The sequence below is a fragment of the Microtus ochrogaster genome, chromosome 15 (assembly GCF_000317375.1).
Source record: "Microtus ochrogaster isolate Prairie Vole_2 chromosome 15, MicOch1.0, whole genome shotgun sequence".
NCBI lineage: Eukaryota > Metazoa > Chordata > Mammalia > Rodentia > Cricetidae > Microtus > Microtus ochrogaster.
The window spans coordinates 30,935,649-30,956,145 of NC_022017.1; the positions used below are offsets into that span (position 1 = coordinate 30,935,649).

Consider the following 20,497-nt stretch of genomic DNA (forward strand, 5'->3'; position numbering starts at 1 on the left):
CGCACACACACACACACACACACACACACACTCATTCTCTCTCTCTAAAAGGGGCTGGGAAGATGGCTTAGTGGATAAGAACACGTGCCTTCCAACATGAGAAGCCCAGCACTAGGTGGCAGAGACAAGCTCTCTTTATTTTCTTTATCTCCTGCTGGGATAATATACTCTGGCAAAAGCAACTTAGGGGAGATGGCTGCTTTGCTTTTTTAACATTTCTATTTGTGAGTATGTGCGTATCTGTGCACGTCTGAGGATATCTCTGGAGGTTTGAAGAGAGCATTGGATCTCTTAGAGTTATGGTTGTAAGGCCCCAGATGTGGATGCTGGGAATTGAACTCCAGTCCTCTGCAGGAGCAGCAACAGCTTTTAACCTCTTGACAGCTCATAACCGTTTCTCCAGGCCCCTCAGTTGGGAAAAATGCAAAGATTGGGAGAAAGTTTTGTAACTGGCTGCTGGAAGGAGCCCGCATCTCAGCTTCCCTGCCAGATGCCCCACCCTCCCTGTTATGCTGTCCTCTGTGAGCTTGTCTCTTTAGCTGACATCTGGGAGGCAGACATTTTAGTTTAGCTGTTGAACAGCGTCACCTTCCCTGAAGCCGGCTAGAGCCTGTGCATTGTAATCTCTGAAAAAGCACTGGGCAGACCATGGGAGGATTCTTGCAGGATGTTCATAGGGGTTGCTGTTGCACTTATTTTTATTTTTATTTTATTATTGTTATTATATTACTATTGCTTTTTTAATTTTCCCACTTGAACAAGAGGACCTAAACCAGGCTGCTTGAACATGGTTTCTTCCTTTGCTGCTCCAGACTCGTCCCCAGTGTGTATATGGAAAAAGCCTTCTGGTTCCATGTTATTCCTGTCGTGTCAGCTCAGTGTGAGGGTTTCAGGTACTGTCAGGGCAGCAGTGAAACTGGACTTTCCCTCGAGTATTAGGAACCGGGTAGCTGTGACGTCACAGCTCTGCAGCATCTTACCGATGAGAAGCCAGGCCCTGGGTTTCCTTCTCCACGTCTGTGCTCACTAGTGGGCACCCTGTTGGGTCAGAAGAAGACCTTGGCTTTCAATTCAGCCGAGGTGGCCGTATGGAGGTGCTGTGCTCGGCTCTATGCATTAGGTGTGTTACCGAACTTGTCTGTCACAGCTTGTGTCCCAAGTCAGGTCTGGCCACCAGTCCTCAATAAGCCAATTAAAAAGAGCCAAGTTAAAAGTGGGAAGCAGGAAAAGGAGATTTATTCCTTGTGGCTACATTGGGAATAGGTATGAGAGGGATGAGAGTCTTGCCAAGTGGCCCAGGCTGGCCTTGAACCTGGGTCTGCTTTGCTCTTCCCACCGTTACTGAGATTATAGGCATGTACCGTCATGCTGGCATTGGAGCCCTCATTTTATAAGGTTTGATAATTTCAAGTAGGGAGCAATAGTGTTATGAGGGAAGACCCAATTAAGAAGTAGAAGAGCAGAACTGGAGAGATGGCTCGGCGGTTAAGAACACGGGCGGCTCTTCCAGAGGTCTTGAGTTCAATTCCCAACAACCACATGGTGGCTCATGACCATCTGTAATGAGATCTGGTGCCCTCTTCTGGCCTGCAGCAGACATGCAGAAGAAACACTGTATATATAGTAAATGGGGGGGAAAAAAAAGAAGTAGAAGATCCAGGGCCTGGTGTACAGGTTTGTAATCCATAGTTTATAATATTAGTTAGTGGGGAGCCTGAGGCAGGAGGATGGTAAATTCAAACTTTGAAGCTCGACAATAAAATAACAAGTTGGAGGTAACTCTTGTTTGAGAGGCCCACAGCTGTGCTCTCAAGGGTGACTTACCTTCTTCCTGAGTGTCTCTCTTTCTCTTAACCTTTGAACTTGAAAACGCCTTCTAGCTGGGCATGGTGGCAGCATATCCTTTTAATCTCAGCATCTGGGGGGCAAAGGCAGGTGGATTTCTGTGAGTTAGGCCACACTGATCTATAGAGTGACTTCCAGGCCAGCCAGGGTTACATAGGAAAATCTCCTAACAAATTCTAATTCTACATCTTAAAACTGGGGCAGGGGATGGGGGGAGGAGGGGAGATGGTGGGAAGCTGGGAGGTGGTGGCGCATGCCTTTAATCCTAGCACCCAGGCAGAGGCAGGCGGATCTCTGTGAGTTTGAGGCCAGCCTGGTCTACGAGAGCTAGTTTCAGGACAGGCTCCAAAGCTACAGAGAAACTGTCTCAAAAAACAAAACAAAAAACAAAAACAAAACAACCCCCCCAAAAAAAACTGCGGGGAGGGGCGGGGTTGGGGTAGAGTACTTTTCCAGCATACGTGAAACCTGGGCTTAGCTAGCAGCACACACACACACACACACACACACACACACACACACACACACACCCCGAGTGTCCAGGGAGGATGGGCAACAATGATGCTGCAGTGTTATCTGACCTAAAGCCACGGAGTCACTTCCTGTTTTGCTTGATGCTTTTGAGACAGAATCTCATTGTGTAGCCCGGAGCTTTGGATCCTTCTGCTTCAGCTTCCCTGATGAACACATGAGCCATACATACATGTACATGTACATGTACATCTACATATATAGCATAAATAAGGCACTGTAACAACAGCTTGGTTACCAAAGTGTTTTCCACCCAAGCATGAGGAACTGACCTTTTTGTTGTTGTTGTTGCTTTAGTTTTTTTTTTTTTTCATTTTAAGACAGAGTTTCCCTAAGTTGCCCTGGCTGTCCAGACTCTGTGGACCAGGCTGGCCTTGAACTCAGAAATCCTGCTTCTGCCTCTTGAGTGCTAGGATTAAAGGTGTGCACCACCACCATCCAGCTGAGGACCGGACTTTTACCTCTAGAACCAATGTGAAAAGAACTGGGTACGGTGGTGCGTACTGGAATCTCAGTGCTGGGGAGGCAGAGAGACAGGTGAATTCTTTGGTCTGCCTAGCCTAATTGGCAAGCCCTAGGCAATTAACAACAACAACAACAACAACAAACCCAGAAAATTTGGTGGATGTCTTTAGAGACATGGCATACAGGGTTAACCTCTGGTTTCTTGAGTGTGGGCGTGCGCATGCGTGTGTGCAAAATAAAAAGATTGCTAAATTTTACCACGTAGCTGTCAACTGGCACCATAATCACGGAGCTTGTTCTTTACACAGACAATTGAACAAATGTGTGTTGATGAGTAAGAGCATAGGCTGTTGGGACCTACCTTTTTGAATCTTACTAAACTGTTTACAATGAGAACAGTCATTATGAGCTTGAGTCTTGGGCCCAGAGCTCACGGGGTGTGCTTTTCTGCAGAGAACGCCGCTCTCTGGCCTCACTGACATCTGGATGTCTCAGCAGATCAGGAAGGCTTTCCCAGCTGCTTGAGAAGAGCGAGCTAATTGCTTTCATGTGTAAACTCACTACAAAGTTCCTCCTCCCTTCCCTCCTCTTCATCCTTTTAAAAAAATTATTCTGTGTGTGTGTGTGTGTTTAGAAAGCAGGAAGGGAAGAGGTAAGGGGGCGCTTTCCTGTTTGTTCAAGACACGACAAACAGTAGATGTTGTGTTTTCCTCACAGAAGCAAAAAAAGAGCACTGTGCCTGCCATGCCGTTGCTCCCAGTTGCTGTTGTGGTAGAGGCCAGCATCTCAGACTTCCCAGGGAATATGCAAACTGTAAAGTGTGTTCTTCTAGTTGTCTTTAAAAGTGCTTTTGTTTTCCAAATAAAAGACCGTAATCTGTTCTTTCTTCCAGGGGCGCAAGAAGTTCTCATTGACCCAGGTACATGATCTTGTGCTTAGTCTCTTTTGTTATTATTATTTTTTTAAGTGCTTGTTTCATGGTGTTGTGAATGAATGGTTTTGGTTTCTGGACTGTGATCTTTGGAACATTCTGATTTAAGTAATTTTAAATCAGAACTGTGACAAACCTGATTATCGTTTGGTCCTTGTTTGATGGGGCACCCCGCTGCTTCATGTGTCTGGTGAAGAGGAGCAATTTCCCCCTAGCATGGTGAAGCGAATGATTGAGAATCGTGCCTTGAGTTCTCTGAATGCACCCAGCATGTCTGTGCTATTGATTTTGAATCCCTTCATGGCAATAATGACTTTGCTCTGAGTCTATGCCCTGCGCCCCTTTCCACAGTGATTTGAATTCCCTATTACTTTTTTCATAGACTACTATTATTATTGCTGGTGACAAACAGGTCTTGCTACATAGCCCAGGCTGGCCTTTAATTAGTGGCAATCCTCCTGCTTCAGCCTCCTAATGTGTGAGCCACCAAGCCTGGATGTATATGTGTTCTTAAGAAATCTTGCATTTTTTTTCTTTTTTTAAGTGTTGGGTCTTTCTTTCTCTTCTTAGTTTCTGTAATTAATCCGGCAGACACTTGTTGTGTTACAGTGCTTGAGGGTTTTGTGATGAGTTCAATTGTCTATGGTCTAATTAGAAACAATGGCCGAGTAGTTGAGAGTGCAGTAGCAGTGGCCTTCCTTCAAAGAACGCAAACCAGGCAGTCATGTTTCCCCGGGCTTCCTACTCAAGCCTGCTGCTTTCGTCTCGCGCATGTCGGAGTGGAATCACCTCAGGTCTGCACGCGTGTACTATCTGCTTCAAGGCCTGTCCCTACACTGCTGGCTAAATGTCTCAGTATGGTCTTGTGGAGAGTGTAGAGAACCTTGCAATTTTTTTGGTTTGCTTCCTAAAGAAAAATCAACATAAGGGCAGGCCTTCGTGTGACAGGAGCCAGTGACTTTCTGTACTGGTGAAAGTTAGATTGGCAAGCCAGGCATGATGGTAGACACCTATAGTCTCATTAGCACCCAAGAGGCTGAGGCAGGAGCCAGCTTCGGCTGTGTAGCAACACCCTGTCTCAAAAACAAAAATCAAGCAAACAAACAAGAAGCCCCGGGGAGTGGTTGAGAGTGCTTCCTGCAGAACCAAACTGAATTTGGTTCCCAGCAACCATGTTGCATGGCTCACAAATGCCTGTAACTCCGGCTCCAGGGAATCTGAAACCTTCTTCTGGACTCTGCTGGTGTCTGCACGCAAACATGCACATACCCACACAACAAACACATGTTCATGCATGCAGTTGAAACAAACAAGAAAGCTCAAAAATGAAATTAATGTTGAGTGATATTTTTGAGCCAAGACCAACGGTTAGTGGAGCCTGATATGAAATACTGAATGTCAAGGTACCTACTTGTGGAAGAAGTAGATGGGACAGATTAGGACCACTCCGAAAGTCACACTTTCGTTGAGGCAGGGAAGAATGTGTTTGTCATTTGTGAAAACATTGAGAATAAGGTTCTGCACCTGAGTTTGCAGAACTTAGAGCAGATGCAGGCTGGACTATGGCTGTGGGGATGAGTGAGTGACTCTTGGACCATGTCAGAGCCTGTGGTTGGGAGAGCCACCTACAGAGGACGCTGCTGCCAGTTGGCCCTGGCATTGGAGGGCATCTTTGCATCCACCGTAAGTGAGATGCTGGACTCACCAAGGGAGACAGGCAGGGAGTTGAGGCTCTTCCTAAACTCAACCCTTGCCTCACCAGGCCCCAGCCCGCAGCCTGCACCTTCAGGTCTCTGGTAGGAGCTGTTAGACCAGACAGAGCCTGACCATGTTTTACTTGAGCCTCTTCTGCAGTTTAGACTCTTGAAGTTTATGGGGTAGTGCTCTGGGTAGGAGGGGGTCACTGCCAGTGCCCCTGAGACTTTCTCAGAGGTGACACCACTGTCCAGCCTCACAGAAAAGACTCTTTCACGAGCCATCAGGAAGTCCGCCATTTGCACTTAGGTTTGATCATCATGTGGAAAGTGGTTTTGACTTCCCCTGAGGAAGCTGGGTGGGCATCTCTGCGTGCTTCCTTTGGCTCTGGGTGCTTGTTTCAGTGCTAAGTTAGGACAGAGGGGCTCCTCCATCACGCGTGGCAGATGGACTTCTGGGTTCTTGCTCTATTCTTTAAACACAGTTCCTTTCTCAAAACCCTCTCTGGCTCTGAACATGGCGTGCACACACATCCAGTAAGCTGAAGTCTTTTGGCTAATTTCATTCTGCTCGCTTGCTTTTTCCACTTTGGTGCTGAGGTTAGCGTCTCCTTCCAGTGACAAAAACTAGCAATTCACACACGGTTGAAAATGCTGTTTAATTTTTAAAGACAGCTTCAAACTGAGTCTACAGCCAAGCACAGCAGGCCGTTGTAGGGCTTTCATCTCCCCAACAAGAAGCTCCTCACCTTCTGTGGTCACAGCTGCCATTCCTCTCTGTTCCTGTCCTCCCCTGGGCTCCTGCAGTTCTAATTTACTTTCTCACTCCAGGCTGGCCTACTGTGCCCATCTCACATTTGATAAACTGAGGTCTTTTGGAACTGGCTTCTTTAACTTAGTGTTTTAAGGTCCACCCTTCCAGCACAGCTCAGGATTTCACGCCCCTTCAGCATGTGTCCCTGGCCTGTCAGCATGCCACATTTTGTTTCTCTAGTCTCTCGGCTCATGCACCCTTTGGCTCCTAGGAGCAGTGCTGCAATGAACGCTGTGGGAATTTTTGTGTGTTTTAAATTCTCTTTTGTGCAGCTACGTCTCCAAAGCAGTCACACCACGGGAAGTCCCAGCAGCCATGCATGCGAGTTTGTCCCTGCTGTCTGTCACAGCAGCTGTCACCTTCCCGACTCCTGGTGGGTATGCAGCAGTGCCCCCTGCACGGCTGTTGGGACGCCGGATTCTGGAGTTTCTCTTACAGCTAACGAGCACCTTCTCAAAGTGCACTCGTCCCTGGTGTCTTTGCTCTGAAAGGGCTGCTCTCTCTGTCAGTTAATTATTGAGTTGCCACAGTTCTCTTTATGTTCTAGGTACAGGTCGCCTGTCAGAGACGTGGCTAGTGACAGCCTGGATGGGCACGGTGCTGTTTTGTCTTGCAGCGGCTGAGTGAGAACAAGGTGTTCCAAAGGCCGGGTCTTACTACAGCCTTGGCAGGGCTGTCCGCTGTTAACCACACTGTGGCGGATCACGTGGCCATGCCTGTGATCTGCTGATATCTGCGTGGAGGTTAGCAGAGGCTTCCCAAAGCCTACACTGAGGCTTTTCACCGTTTTGAGAAGCATCTCTAATATGTCTGAGGTGCACACAGCAGACAAGGTTCATTAACTAGATTTGACAAGAGAAGAGGACTCTTAATTTCTTGGCTCAATTAAGATATTCTTTCTGGGTTAAAGTACCTAGCACCCTGTAGTAAGCAAAGGCATCTGCACGTCTGTGGGACCACAGTTGGGGGAGCCACCATCACACATATGTTTGTGTATTTCTTTTCTGTCTGTTTCTCTGAACGTTCTGTAGCTTTTCAAGTGGTATACCTTTAGAATTCTATTTAAAAGGCATCCTTGGGTCTAGTGTAGTTTGACTACTTTATCCTAGCTTATGTGTGGAACTCCAGTCTCTGAAGAAAAGATTCCACGTTGTCCTGGTGAGCTTGTGTCAGCATGGGGATTTTCGATTGGATTGGCTATCAAATGCAGTTTCCCCGTTTCTTTGTTACTGAATTAGAGCCTTCTGAAACGTTTGGTTAGTATGCTAATCTTCCCTTGGAGTGTGAGGTGCCTATGACTTATGTTTTCAGTTTATGAGAGCTTAGCGATATGCTTATTAAGATTTTTTTTTTTACTAAGCATTTATTTATCTCTTCATAATTATTTCAGGGGTTTTGTGTGTATTTTTAAACCTGACTTATTGTCAAATCACGTCCATTGTAGAGCTTTAAAGGACAACAAAAAGCAAAATAGACACATTTAGAAATTGCTTATATTTTTATTTGATGTGGTTGTGTTTATTTTGGGTCCTTTGAATTTTCAGATGAATTTTAGGGGTAGATAGTCAATTTTTGAAAGGAATCTTGCTGGGATCTTACTAGCGATTATTATGAGTCTGTAGGCCAACATGGGATGCATTACATACAGCTACCTAAAGACTATTACATCTGTGCCGGGTGGTGGTGGCGGCGGCGCACACCTTTAATCCTAGCCCTCGGGAGGCAGAGGTAGGCAGATCTCTGAGTTTGAAGCCAGCCTAGTCTACAGAGTGAGTTCCAAGACAGCCAGAGAAACCCTGCTTCAAAAAAAGAAAACAAAGCAAACAAAAGAATATTACATCTTCTGAGGCTGGAGAGATGGTTCAGCAGTTAAGAGCACACACTGCTCTTGGGGAATGCCCTGAGTTTGATTTCCTCTATCAGGTTGTTTATAATTCCAGCAACCAGGAAATCCACTGCCCTCTACTGGGCTCTATGGGCACTGCATTCAATATACATATCCATAGTCAGGCAATGCATCATATACATGTACATATACATCTGCATATACATAAGAAATATGAAGAGAAGTATTAAATTTTCCAGTGTGTGGACCTGGCATATCTTTCTACTTATTTTTTTCTTTATTACCCTTTTCCCATGCAGTGTTGAGAATTAAGGTTCTCATACATGTTAGGCAACTGGTATTTCCTGGCCATATCTTTAATTTGTTCAGCTCTGGTTGGAGTTCTCAGAGTATATATACATATATGTATGCATACATTTTTAAATTATTTTTAAAAAGATTTACTGTTGTTTTGTTGTATGTGTGCATGTGTGTGTTAATGTGCACGTGTGTGTGTGTATGTTTACCGAGGCCAGAAGAAGGCATTGGATCCCCTGGAATTGGCATGACAGTGGTGTGAGCCATCTGATGTGGGTACTAGGAACCAAACTCTGGCTCTCTGCAAGAGCAGCAGAGCTCCTACCTGCTGAGCCACCTTCCCAGCCCGTGCCATGTATTCTTAGCTATCTGAACACTCCAGTGTTGGAGCGGACTTGCCATAATCCCATTAGCAGCTGGTGAGCTGCAAGCTGATTTAGGAATTTGACCTTTTAGGTATCAACCCTTCTACCCTACAGCCCGGCTGACTGCATTTATTAGTTCAGTTACTTTGTTACAGTCCCGGGTGCAAGGTGGTGGCCCCTGAAAGCAGAAGTCGTTCTTACTTCTGGCTTTTGAATCTGGGTGTCCTCCTGGCTGAGACCTTACCTTCTGGGGGCACACATTGAGTCTCTTATCATTAGTGCGGTGTTAGCTGTAGGTTGGGTTTAAAGCCGTCCTCCGTCCGTTATGTCTTATCTTTTCTAGTGTGGGGAGACTTTTTATCAGGAAAGTCTTGACTTTTTCTGCCTTTCCCCTCCTTGTCTAGAAGATCCTGTGTCCTTTGCCCTTCATTGTGATAACTGGTTTTTAGATGTGAAGCTGATATCTCCTTTGTTCATACCCTGTGATTGTCTATATCTTGCTGGGTTCAGTGAGCTCTTGTTGTGGGGAAGTGTTAGTGTCTGTGCTCATGAGCAGTAAGTGGCCTGCCAGGTTCTCCTCTGCTTTGTGCGGTTATCAGGTTTATTATCAGGATGGTGTTGGCCTCTCTGAGCAAGTTGCTGATATAGTATTCCTTCCTTTGGTATTTTCAGGTAGAGTTTGTGGAGAGTTGGTCTTAATTTGGCCATAAATGCTTGGTAGACTTTATAATTGAGGCCATCTGCATCGTGCTTTTCTTTCTTGGAAAGTTTTTGGTTTTCTGCTCGTTGTCTTTGGGTTTTTCAGATTTCCCTTACCTTTCTAGTTGTTTTGTATCTTTTTAGAAGTTTTCCCATTATATCTATAATTTTTTGGCTTTGACATATTCATTATATTCCACCACCCCCCTTTTTTTGGTCTTTATGAATTTTACTTAGAGGCCGGGTGTGGTGGTACATGCCTTTAATCCCTATTGTTGGGAGGCAAAGGAGGTGAATCTCTCTGAGTGTGAGGCGAACTTGGCCTTCCATAGCAAGTTCTAGGCCAGCCAGATAGCACGACTCTGTCAAACAAACAAACGGGGCTAGAAAGATAGCTCAGCAGTTGAGAGCACTGGCCACTCCTCTAGAGGTCCTGGAAGAGTTCAATTCCTGGCAGCCACATGTTGGCTCACAACCATCTGTAATGAGATCTGGTGCCCTCTGCAGGCATGTAGGCAGAATACTGTATGTACAATAAATAAATCTTTAAAAACAAACATGCTAACAAATAAAAAACACTCAAAAGAATTGTATTTAGTCTTAAAAACATCCTAAAATACTCATCAAATAAAATATTTGAAACTACTTTTAAAGAAAACAACAAGTTGGATGGACTTAAGCTACCTTGTAGCTTCCTCTAAATATATTAATCAAGGCCAGGGGAAAGGCATTTTTATTCATTCGTTCCTTTCTCTCTCTGTATATGTGTGTTTAAATCTGGACACCTCACATGGCAGACGACAGGACAGCCACATGTGACATTCTGCCCTACACCATCTGGTAAACTCATGAAATTATGGACAAAGTCTATTAAAAACAGAATTATTTCAATAGTGTATAAACAATATATATAGACAGGGCTTTATAGGGCTTGAACTTCCTTTATAATCCAGGCTGGCTTTGCACTCTTGATTTCCTGCTTCAGCCTGTGTCCTGTAATTATAAACATGTGTCCAGATTTGAAATCTCAATTAAAACAATTGTATTTATTTCTTTATTTGGTGTGTGTGTGTGGGTGCCCAGAGGGCCGAGAGTGCATGTGAGGTCAATTAGGGGGAGTCTGTCCTCTTTTTCTACCCCGTGGGTCTTGGGGAATCAAACTGAGGTGATCATTTTCAACAGCAGGCCCCATTGTCAGCTGAGCGATCTCACCAGCCCCCACAATTCTAATTATCATTTTAAAGTATCTTAAGATGTGCAGATCTTCCTGGAAAGTTTCTTTGTCATTCCCTTCCATCCCTGCTTTGTGTTCTCAGCTCTTGAGTTGTAGACCTGCTACCATCCTGGTGCCTCAGGGACACGTCCAGTGTCAAGGCTACCATAGCACATTGATGTATTATTTTGTCTACTTTGCAAATCTTACACATGGACCGCCAGCTGTTCACTTCAGCTTCCTATAAGTCCTCCAGTAGGACCAACAGCACCTTTGTGACAGACTTGGCTTTGTGTGTGACTGGCTTTGGAGCATGATGATCACCTGGTCTGCCGTCACATGCGGCTGTGACTGGGTTACAGTGATACTTGACCCTGCTAATGTGTGGTTGCTTTCTGTGTGTGGCTTTGCTCATCTCTGGCTTATTCTCGTCTTTCTCCATGCATGTATCTGCCTGAGTTTCCAGTATTGGGTCTTGCATGCAATCTTGTGAAGTAGGGACTCCTGGCCATCTTGTCTGCTGGGACTGTCTTTGCCACATGCCACTTCTCACACACCCTGCTGCTCCTCCAGCCTGGGTTCCCACCAGCCCGTGGAGTTGGTTTTCCTGGCTGTCAGCTAGAGGTTTGGGTTCTGAGGACTGTCAAGTCGGCAGATGACCAGAAAGATCAGGCCTGCAGGGTGTGAGCGTTTTCAGTTTGTTATTCGTTTATCAAGTGGCACAGTGACTCTTTGAGGACTAGGTTCTGGCTCCTTACAGATGACGTGGTCTTTGGTTGCTTCCTGTGAGGTGTACCCTCCAGCCTTGTACTAAATAAAGTCATCCACTTGGGGAACAGGGCCACTCATGTCTTCCTTCCTTACAAAGGGGAAGAATGTCTGGGGACTTTTCCTGTCTTTTTTTTCCTGGGCTGGAGAAGAGATGTGGCCCTGTGTGAACAACAAAATTCTCTTTCTCCCCTTCCCCATGCCTCTTTATTCCAGGGAAAGGACTCAGGAATTGGATGGTAATTTGTTAGTACCAGCAAAACACTTCAAAACCCCTGATCATGTATTAAATACTAATTCATGCAGGACATGTAACACAAAGATGATAGGCACACAGAAGTGAAGACAGAACACTGTGGTCAGGGCCAGGCCCCAGGCACAGCCTTAGAGGCAGTGGCTCCATCATCTTGAGAACTGGGAAAGTCCTGGCTCCTCCAGGCCCTCTCCCACCTGCAGGAACACCCAGCTTGGTGTTTCCCTCCTGCAGCTGCTGTGGTTGCAGAAGGGAGCGTGTGGAGGGTGCAGGCGGCGGCGGCGGCGGTGGTTTCCTCTCACTCAACAGCAGTGCGCTTACTCCAGGCATGATGGCTGTCCTCTTGAATTGTGCTCCAAGGGATGCCTGGGTCTGCGAGTGCCCAAGTCTTGTGACCCTGGCCCACGTGGATTTGACTGTAGTTCTTACAAAGGACAGATTTGAGATATTTTCTTCTCCTGCCTCCTCATGGTTCTCTGCTGAAGTTCTCTCTCTTCTTATTGCAGGAGCATTTGACACAAGAAGCCGTTTCCTCTCGCCATCTTCCAGTCTCCTAACTTAGCTTTTCCTCTCTCCCTCTCGAGCCCATCTTTCCACATAGCTACCTACTCACCATTCTTCTGTCTTGTTCCAAAAACATATACGAAGCTCTTCACAGAATTAGAGGGAGAAAGCATGCAGTTGAGAAAACGGGCCCTGGATCAGAGAGCCTGGGTACCGCATGCGCTTTCATGGTGCCTGCGGCAGTGCATGAAGCGCATCTTGGCCCTCTGCCGTTAGAAACACTGAGCCCTGAGCTGAAAGTAGGGAAAGTGGATTTTGGGAGATGCCCTTGTCTGTAAAATAAACACGTGACTTAGGAGCTCAGCCACTGAGGCTTAAGCAGGTAGTTCTTGAGTGTTCTGTGACATCAAAGACAGTTTTGTTTTTCCTCGTCCCAGTTGGAGTTCTCTCTGTAGCTACTTCTGTTCTGAAGACGGGAGTTCTCCACAGCCCTGTCCCTGTGTGAGTTTGGTGGCAAGGGTTGGTCAGAAATAGAAATTGACAGCCACGGAGAGGCGACTAGCACTTCCAAGTCATTTTCTTGGCTGCTATCCAGCTCAGGAAGTGGCTCATACATTTTCTCTCCTCTGAGGCCTTAGTGTGGTCCCTGGGTCATTTTCCATATGCTGCTTTTATGTAATGCATTTCATGTTCTTTAATGGAAAATCGTCGCAGAGAGGGTAGCCCGCTGGAGTTAGCTAACCCCGCAGCGGATGCTGCCAGTACAGCCCGCGGACAACCTGAAGACTCTCACCGGGTTTAGACTTCCGTGGCATGCACTTAGGCTTCGTCTCCCGCACATTCCCCTTGAAAGTAGTGAGGGAACAAGAAGGGAATAGCAAAAGGCTGTTTTCTCTCTCTCTGTCTGCAGGTGCCCTCACCACCAACGGCATCAATCCTGACACCAGTGCTGAGATCGGACGGGCCAAGAACTGCCTCAGCCCCGAGGACATAATTGACAAGTACAAAGAGGCCATTTCCTATTACAGCAAGGTGACTTGACGGCTTCCTACAGTTTCTGTGTCACTGTATCTTTCCAATCGGAACGTTCCCTGTTGACATTATGTCATGTTGCGATATCTTAAAAAATGTCCAGTATGGATTATACTTCCTTTTTATTGATGGCGTTCATGTGTGCTTGTGCCATGCCATGCGTGTGGAGTTCAGAGGACCAACATAGAGGGGGTGATTCCTTCCCTCCACCATGTGGGTCTTGGTGACAAGCAAGTACCTTTTCCCTCTGAGCTGTCTTGCCAACCTGTTTTTCTCTTACTCACTTTTGTAAATATTATATTATTCTCTCATGCCCAGTGCTATATGCCTAAAATGATTACAGACAGTATATATTTAATATAATTTTGGAAAAAGACTGTCATAGCCCATTCAGGGCTAATCATTATTGATACTTCTACATCAGCTTTCTGGACTTCTGAAAATCAGTGTATCCTAGTCAGGGTTACTGTTGCTGTGCTGAAATGCCAGGACCGAAAGCAACTTGGGGAGAAGCCGGTTTATTTTTTCTATATTTTCCAGTCACTGTTCATCATTGAAGGAAGTCAGAACAGGGCCTTGAACAGGGGAGGAACTGGAGGCAGGAGCTGATGCAGAGGCCATGGAGGGGTGCTGTTTGCTGGCTTGATTCTCATGGCTTGTTTGGGCCTGCTTTCTTATAACACCCAGGACCACCCGTCCAGGGATGGCACCACCCATAATGGGCTGGGTCCTTCCCTGTCATTCACTAATTAAGAAAATGTGCTTCCAGGCAGTGGCACATGCCTTTAGTCCCAGTACTTAGGGGGCAGAGGCAGGTTTATCTTTGTGAGTTCGAGACCAGCCTGGTCTACAGAGTGAGTTCCAGGACAGCCAAGGCTATACAGAAAAACCCTGTCTTAAAAAACAAAACAAAGCTGGGCGGTGGTGGCGCACACCTTTAATCCCAGCACTCGGGAGGCAGAGGCAGGTGGATCTCTGTGAGTTTGAGACCAGCCTGGTCTACTAGTCAAGAACTAGTTCCAGGACAGGCTCCAAAACCACAGAGGAACCCTGTCTTGAAAAACCAAAAAAACAAAACAAAACAAAACAAAACAAACAAACAAAATAAATGTAATTTGCTTTTTGAAAAATTTACATTTGTTTATTTAGTGCTTGTGTGTGTGCATGTCTGGAGGCCAGAGTACACTTGTGGTATTGATTTCCCCTTCCATCCTGTCAGTCCCAGGGATTGAACTCAGGAACTCAGGTTGTCAGTCTTTGCCACAAGTGTTTTTACTTGCTGCGCCATTTTGCTGGCCCAGACTGATGCTTTAATGTTCATTTTAAAGCCAGCTGTTAAAAAAATCAAGCCTTCCTTTCAGAGCCCTTTCATGTCTGTTTTAAAAAACAGTCTTCAAGAATTCAAGAAGAACACAGAAATGAATTGTTATGCAGCCGTAGGAAGGCGGTGTATGCCTGGAAAAATAGGGTTCCAACTGTACACACTTGAGACTCACCCCCTTGGCACTGTGGGCCACACTTGTGACTGCAGATGGTCGGCCCCTCACCAGCCAGGCCGGAGCCTCAGTGGTCCCCTTGTGTACTGTGTTACTAATCTACCCTGACACATCAAAGGAGCCAGGTGGCTCTGTCCTCAGAGTGGCCCTGTCCCCTCCGTGCAGAGCCGACAGCTGGCAAGATATAGCCAGAGCTCCCCTCTGCTGACTGTAGCCATCCGACTCTGCAGCCTTACAGCCTCAGGTGCTGTTTTCTCCTCTCTCTGCTGCAGACAATGCTTGATCAGGGTCAATGGTTTCTACATATACAAATGGCCAGCACGGGGAAGGCCCGTTAGTACTGATCAATAAAGCCCTGGTCATCGCCTCCTCTTCCTGGGTTCAGTATGCTACATGGCATCTGGGCAAAGCCTGCTCCTCAGATGTCTGTAATGCAGGCGGGAGGAGGACATGCATGCCTTGCTTTTCTTGAGTCATGCCTTCATGTCTGTGCTTCCCCGGGCCCTTTCTGCTTTTCTTCTCTCACCTCCTCCACTGAAGGAGCCTGAGCCTTTCCCGTGCCACCCGGTCCCCTGACTAATTAGGGCTGATCAGTGCTTGGCTTTCATTCAGGACTCATCAAGAGGCCTCGTCCGCAGAACGGTCTGCTCTGTGAATGGCTTCTTCCTGGAGTCCTGAGCAGTGTCTCAGGGTGTTCTGTTATATCAGGAGACATGAGCTGGAGACCTGGCGGGGACCCCAGACAGTCTGCAGTCTTACGTCTTTCTTTAGGCACCAGAGAATAGGTTCCAATCCCCTGTCTCCAGCAGTGTCACGTGCATGTAACTCAGTCATCATGAGTGCACAGACTGGGGGGGGGGGACAGAGAACTGTGCCCATTTGGTCACCGTGTCCACACAGCCACCAGTGTGCATTTGTCATCTCTCATGTCCTCTGTGCACGTGTGCTTCTCAGATCTGTTGTGCTTATACCTTTAGCTTGAGAATAAGTTCCAAGATGCTCCTGGGCGTGAGCACTGTATTGCTGCAGTATCTGCTGCCCAGTCCCACTGTGTGTGCAGTGTGACCTAAGGTCCCCACTGTGTGTGGAGTGCTAGCTCAGGTCCAGGAGGACCAGAGCAGATAATGAGGACTGTCCATGGTGCTGAACCTTCTCTGTCCTATGGAGCAACATGTTACTCTAGGTCAGAGGTTCTAACCTTCCCAATGCTGCAACCCTTTAATACAGTTCCTTATGCTTTGGTGATTCCTCCCACTAGAAATTACTTTCATTACTACTTTATAACTGTAATTCTGTTTTTATGAATTGTAATGTAAAAATATCTGAGATGCAGGATATCTGATATATGATCCCAGCGTTGGACCCATAGGTTGAGAACCACTGCTTTAAGTGGTAGTGGTTCCGATGAGCCCCACAGGACCTGTTCTGTTCCAATGCCTGCGGTTTGGGTACAGGTGGTTCTGAGACACGATCAGCAGCACTGCACACAGACAGCCCAGGTGTCTTCTGCAAAAGGCAACACATTCCCAGAGGCTGTATTAAAGGCGCAGGTGTGAGAGCATTTAAGAAAAATGGCAAAGCGTCCATCCGTTATATGGGCTGAGCATCCCAAACCCAAACTCCTCTAAATGTTAATCACTTCTGGTCTTGAGGGGACCTCAGCCTGCCCGCCCCCCCGGAAGTCTGTAACATAGCAAACATTGTGGTCAAAAGATTTTAATCAATGCAGCACACTTAGAGGATCATTGATTTATTCCAACTTGTACCCATTAAAACAGATTCAGAAATAGCTTTTCCCAGAGGGGTACCAGGGACCTTGTGCATGGGAAGTACTACTGAGGACATCTGGAGTCTCCATGGCAGCTTCCCAGTACTGGGAACGTCCTTGCTTTTTGCTGATGGATGTGTTTTCTTTATATCTACAGTATAAGAATGCTGGGGTGATTGAGTTGGAAGCGTGTGTCAAGGCCGTGCGAGTCCTGGCTATTCAGAAGCGTGGCATGGAAGCTTCGGAGTTTCTGCAGAATGCCGTGTACATCAATCTCCGGCAGGTGAGCACGTGCCTTCCTGTCTCTGTGGCAGGTGATTCAGTTCTCCTGGATGTGTCACTCATGATCTAGCTCAATGATTGTGCGGCATGAGAAAAATGAAGCAGTCATAGCCCAAGAGCCAAATGTATGTGATTATTTTTATATCCATCTTCTTTATTTCGGTGTATTATATTTTCAAAATTAGGAATTCACCCTCTTCTCCCAATTTTTATTTGGAATAAAAATGTTGGCTCCTGCCAGTTTTGCCACCTTGACATGCTTCATGGCTCTTGCCTTTGTCACTTGTGAAATGCTTGCCATTTGTAATGCTAGGCCATTTGGTTTACAAAACAGGAGGCTTGTATAACTCTTGTCCCTCACTAGGCACCTCCCAAATGTAAATCTGAGCCTGAAGGGCAGGCTGAGGTACTCCTGTGTGCTAGGCAACACTCTTCCATGGAGCTGTAGCCCCAGCCCTTGAAAAGGTATTTCATAAGATAGTCATGAAAACATTTAGTGGCAGATTGACAACATTGCTTCCTATCCTAGAGACTGGGAGGATGGTAGCTGATGTTTAGGAAAGCCAAGGGAGCCAGGGCTCCAGCAGCATCAGCTGGCCCACAAACACTGGTCGAGCAGACATCCTGTTAAAACACACCCGGAGATAAGGAGCCACCCTGCCATCACTGAGTGGCAGCTTCGTAGGGAAGGCTAATGTTGAATGGTGTTGAATGACGCACATCAGAGGGAGAGGTGCCAAGGGAAGCAGGTGGCCAAAGGGCATCACCTGATGTGGTAGGAACCAGGGACACTGGATGGAGGTGGCTTCTGAAGGCAGAATAGGAGATTTCCAGGAGTCTGGCTTTCACAGAGAGAGCAGCCACTAGGATGGGCGGTGGGGAAGAAGGGCTAAGTTTCAGCAGGAGGGTACAGACTTTGGGGTTTGCTCAGAATAGGGTAAGATCTGGGTGGCAGAGGGGTAGCATGAGGTATCTGTGAATCTGGGCTGTTTGGGGAAGACAGATAGGTGGAAACAGGAAGGCCTGGTATCTGAGGAGGGCAAGGCCAGGGAGAGTAATTTTAGATGGCACTGGACCTGCCGACTGGGCTCTGAGAGGCAAAAGGCAGACCCCATCTTGTGGGCATTTGAGAACCACACCGGTGGACTTGACAAGACAAGAGTGAGGTAAGTATGGGCAACTGGGGGGGGGGGATAGGGCAGAGGGCAGCAGGGACTTCAGAATAATCCCACCTGAACACGCTGAGAGCATGACTTCCAGGCACCCATCCCGTCACCTGTGCTCAGTACACCGATGGCTGTCATGTTTACTGTAGAGATCTTTTTTTTTGGGGGGGGGATGGAAATAACTATTATAGCATTAACCCAAGGCTGGAGTGATGGGTCTGGCTGAGAGCACACCCTGCCCTTGCAGAGGACCAGAGTTCATCTCCAGCAGCACCCACATCAGATGGTCGACTATAACTGCCTAAAACTCTAGCTCCTTGACCCCTCTGAGTCTTGCTTGCTGTAGAGCCCTGTGCTGCCCCTCATGCTGGTCTACGGGGCTGGGTTCCTAGGTCAGATACTAGAGTGAGGCTGCCTGAGAGTGTGTGAAGTGTCAGTTGTAACACGGAGGGAGAGAGAAACACCGAGTAGGGCTGGCAAAGAAGATTGCCCCAGTATAGCCGGCCATTTCATGTAGGGGAAGAACTCTTATGGCCTCCAAGTGAGGGTGCACTGAGAACCAGCAGTACACAGTGTCCTCAGGGAAGCCTGGGAGAGGCCCCAGTTTCTGTTCTCTGTTGGTTTCCAGTGATCAGGAGGCAGGAGAGGCAAAAACTTGGTCCTTTGATGTGGAAGCTTCAGTTGCCTGGGAAATGGCCCAAGCCGAGTTGTCAGTCTCAGTGCTGAAATTTACTGTTTGACTTGGTTCTACCCAGGGTTCAACACTGGGCCCAGCACTGTGAGTGAGAGAGAGAGAGAGAGAGAGAGTGAGAGAGAGTGAGTGTGTGTGTGTGTGTATTATAATTACATTTTTTGTTTTGTTTCGTTTTTTTGAGATAGGGTTTCTCAGTGTATCTTTGGAACCTGTTCTGACACTTGCTCTGTAGACCAGGCTGGCCTCGAACTCACAGAGATCCTCCTGCTTCTGTCTCCCGAGTGCTGGGATTAATGGCTTGTACCACTACTGTCTGGTTATTTATTTTATTTGTATCTGTGCATGCGTATGGGCTTGCGTGCCACAGCGTGCATGTGGTCAGAGGACAACTTGGATAGTCTGCTCTCTCTTCCCCAAGTGGATTCCGGGGACTGAACTTCAGTAGTCAGGCTTAGTGACAGCCCCTTTGCCTGCTGAGCCATCTCCCCTGCCTCCTAGGCTGTGTTTTTCTGAGATGCTGAGGCTACCGCTCTTGTAGAGGACTGGAGGGCAGGATGTCCCATGCCAGGCATATACAAGCTTAGCGAGATGTGCATTGACTGAGTTCTAGGACAGTTAAGACCCACTAATACTTGAGCGGGGGGGGGGGGGAGAGGGGAAACGACATCACCAAAGTGGCTGAGAGCAGAGGTGGGGGTAAGAGCTTCACCGGTCTGGAGCACGGAGGACCAGCAGGGGTCAAGCTGGTGAAAGTTTGTCAGAGGACAGTGAGGGTAGGACACAGGGCAAGGGTACTTCACGGGCAAGAGGGTGGACCCTGATAAAGCCATGCTTCCAGGTGAAGAGTGCTGGGCCTCATCAGGCACACTGGGAAGGGTCCAGGGAAGCCCTGAGATTGGTTTAGCCAGGTTAGATTAGATGGTCCTATGTCCCAGGTTAGATTAGATGGTTCTATGTCCCAGGTTAGATTAGATGGTCCTATGTCCCAGGTTAGATTAGATGGTTCTATGTCCCAGGTTAGATTAGATGGTCCTATGTCCCTGCACAGGTCTGCAGTGGACCAGTGCTGTTGTCTCCAGGCTTAGGGTTTTCAGGGGACAGCTTTGAGACACAGTAGAGGCTTCAAGCTGAACTGGAAGGCCTGGGGAATAGAGCCTGCTAGTCTTAGCTGGTGCTGGAGGTCTGGTGGCTGCCAGCCATACCAGTTCAGCTTTGCCTCTTTTGTTACTGAAGTTACCTTTGCAGATTAGAGGTAGGTTTTTTTGTACATGCTGCAAAGCTGTTTTCACTGGAAACGCAGGCATTAATTTGGATCAGCGCTGCTGTTGTACTGCTTGGCCTCAGGCAAACACTAGAGGGCAGCAGTGCTCCGTGGCAAATGTGGCCCTGCGGCACAGGGCGGTTACCGGCCTTTCGTATTCTGTCCAAAGAGGCAGGCACTTCGCTGTAGTTGACTCATCCGGATGTTTCCCTGCTAGTAGAGCAGGCAGCAAAATAATGAGTTCTGGTGGGGTTTTATAACCACAGTGAAAGGCAGGGCCTGTAGTTTTTCTGAAATAGAACAAGTCTTTGGTTCTTGATCAAGTGTGTTCCATTGTGGAACTGACGGGAATGAATGACTTTGGTCAAATGTGGACATTTTGGAAGGAACGGAGATGTGTTTAGCACAAGTACTTCTCTCTTTAAGAATCCCTGCATGGGCATTAGAACTGGTGAATAATACACGGGGCTTTAGCAGTGCTGGGAAGGGTCTCTATAGAATAGAGGCTGTGTGTAGGCTCAGGGGGGCCTGCCTGTGTTGGCTGGTTTGTGGTAACTATCTGGTACTCACAAA

At 47.2% G+C, this 20,497-nt stretch overlaps 1 protein-coding gene across 2 annotated transcripts in view; it reads left to right on the plus strand.

The window, feature by feature from the left end:
- Positions 1-20,497, plus strand: part of Trappc9 (trafficking protein particle complex 9) — a 425,933-nt gene that overhangs the window by 15,220 nt on the left and 390,216 nt on the right. The window contains exons 5-7 of one of the 2 annotated variants that reach the window (XM_026782638.1): positions 3,734-3,760; positions 13,136-13,257; positions 16,679-16,804. In XM_026782638.1, the coding sequence (XP_026638439.1) occupies positions 3,734-3,760; positions 13,136-13,257; positions 16,679-16,804 (275 nt within the window). The remainder of the gene's footprint in view (positions 1-3,733; positions 3,761-13,135; positions 13,258-16,678; positions 16,805-20,497) is intronic. The other variant, XM_026782639.1, reaches the window with a different exon arrangement.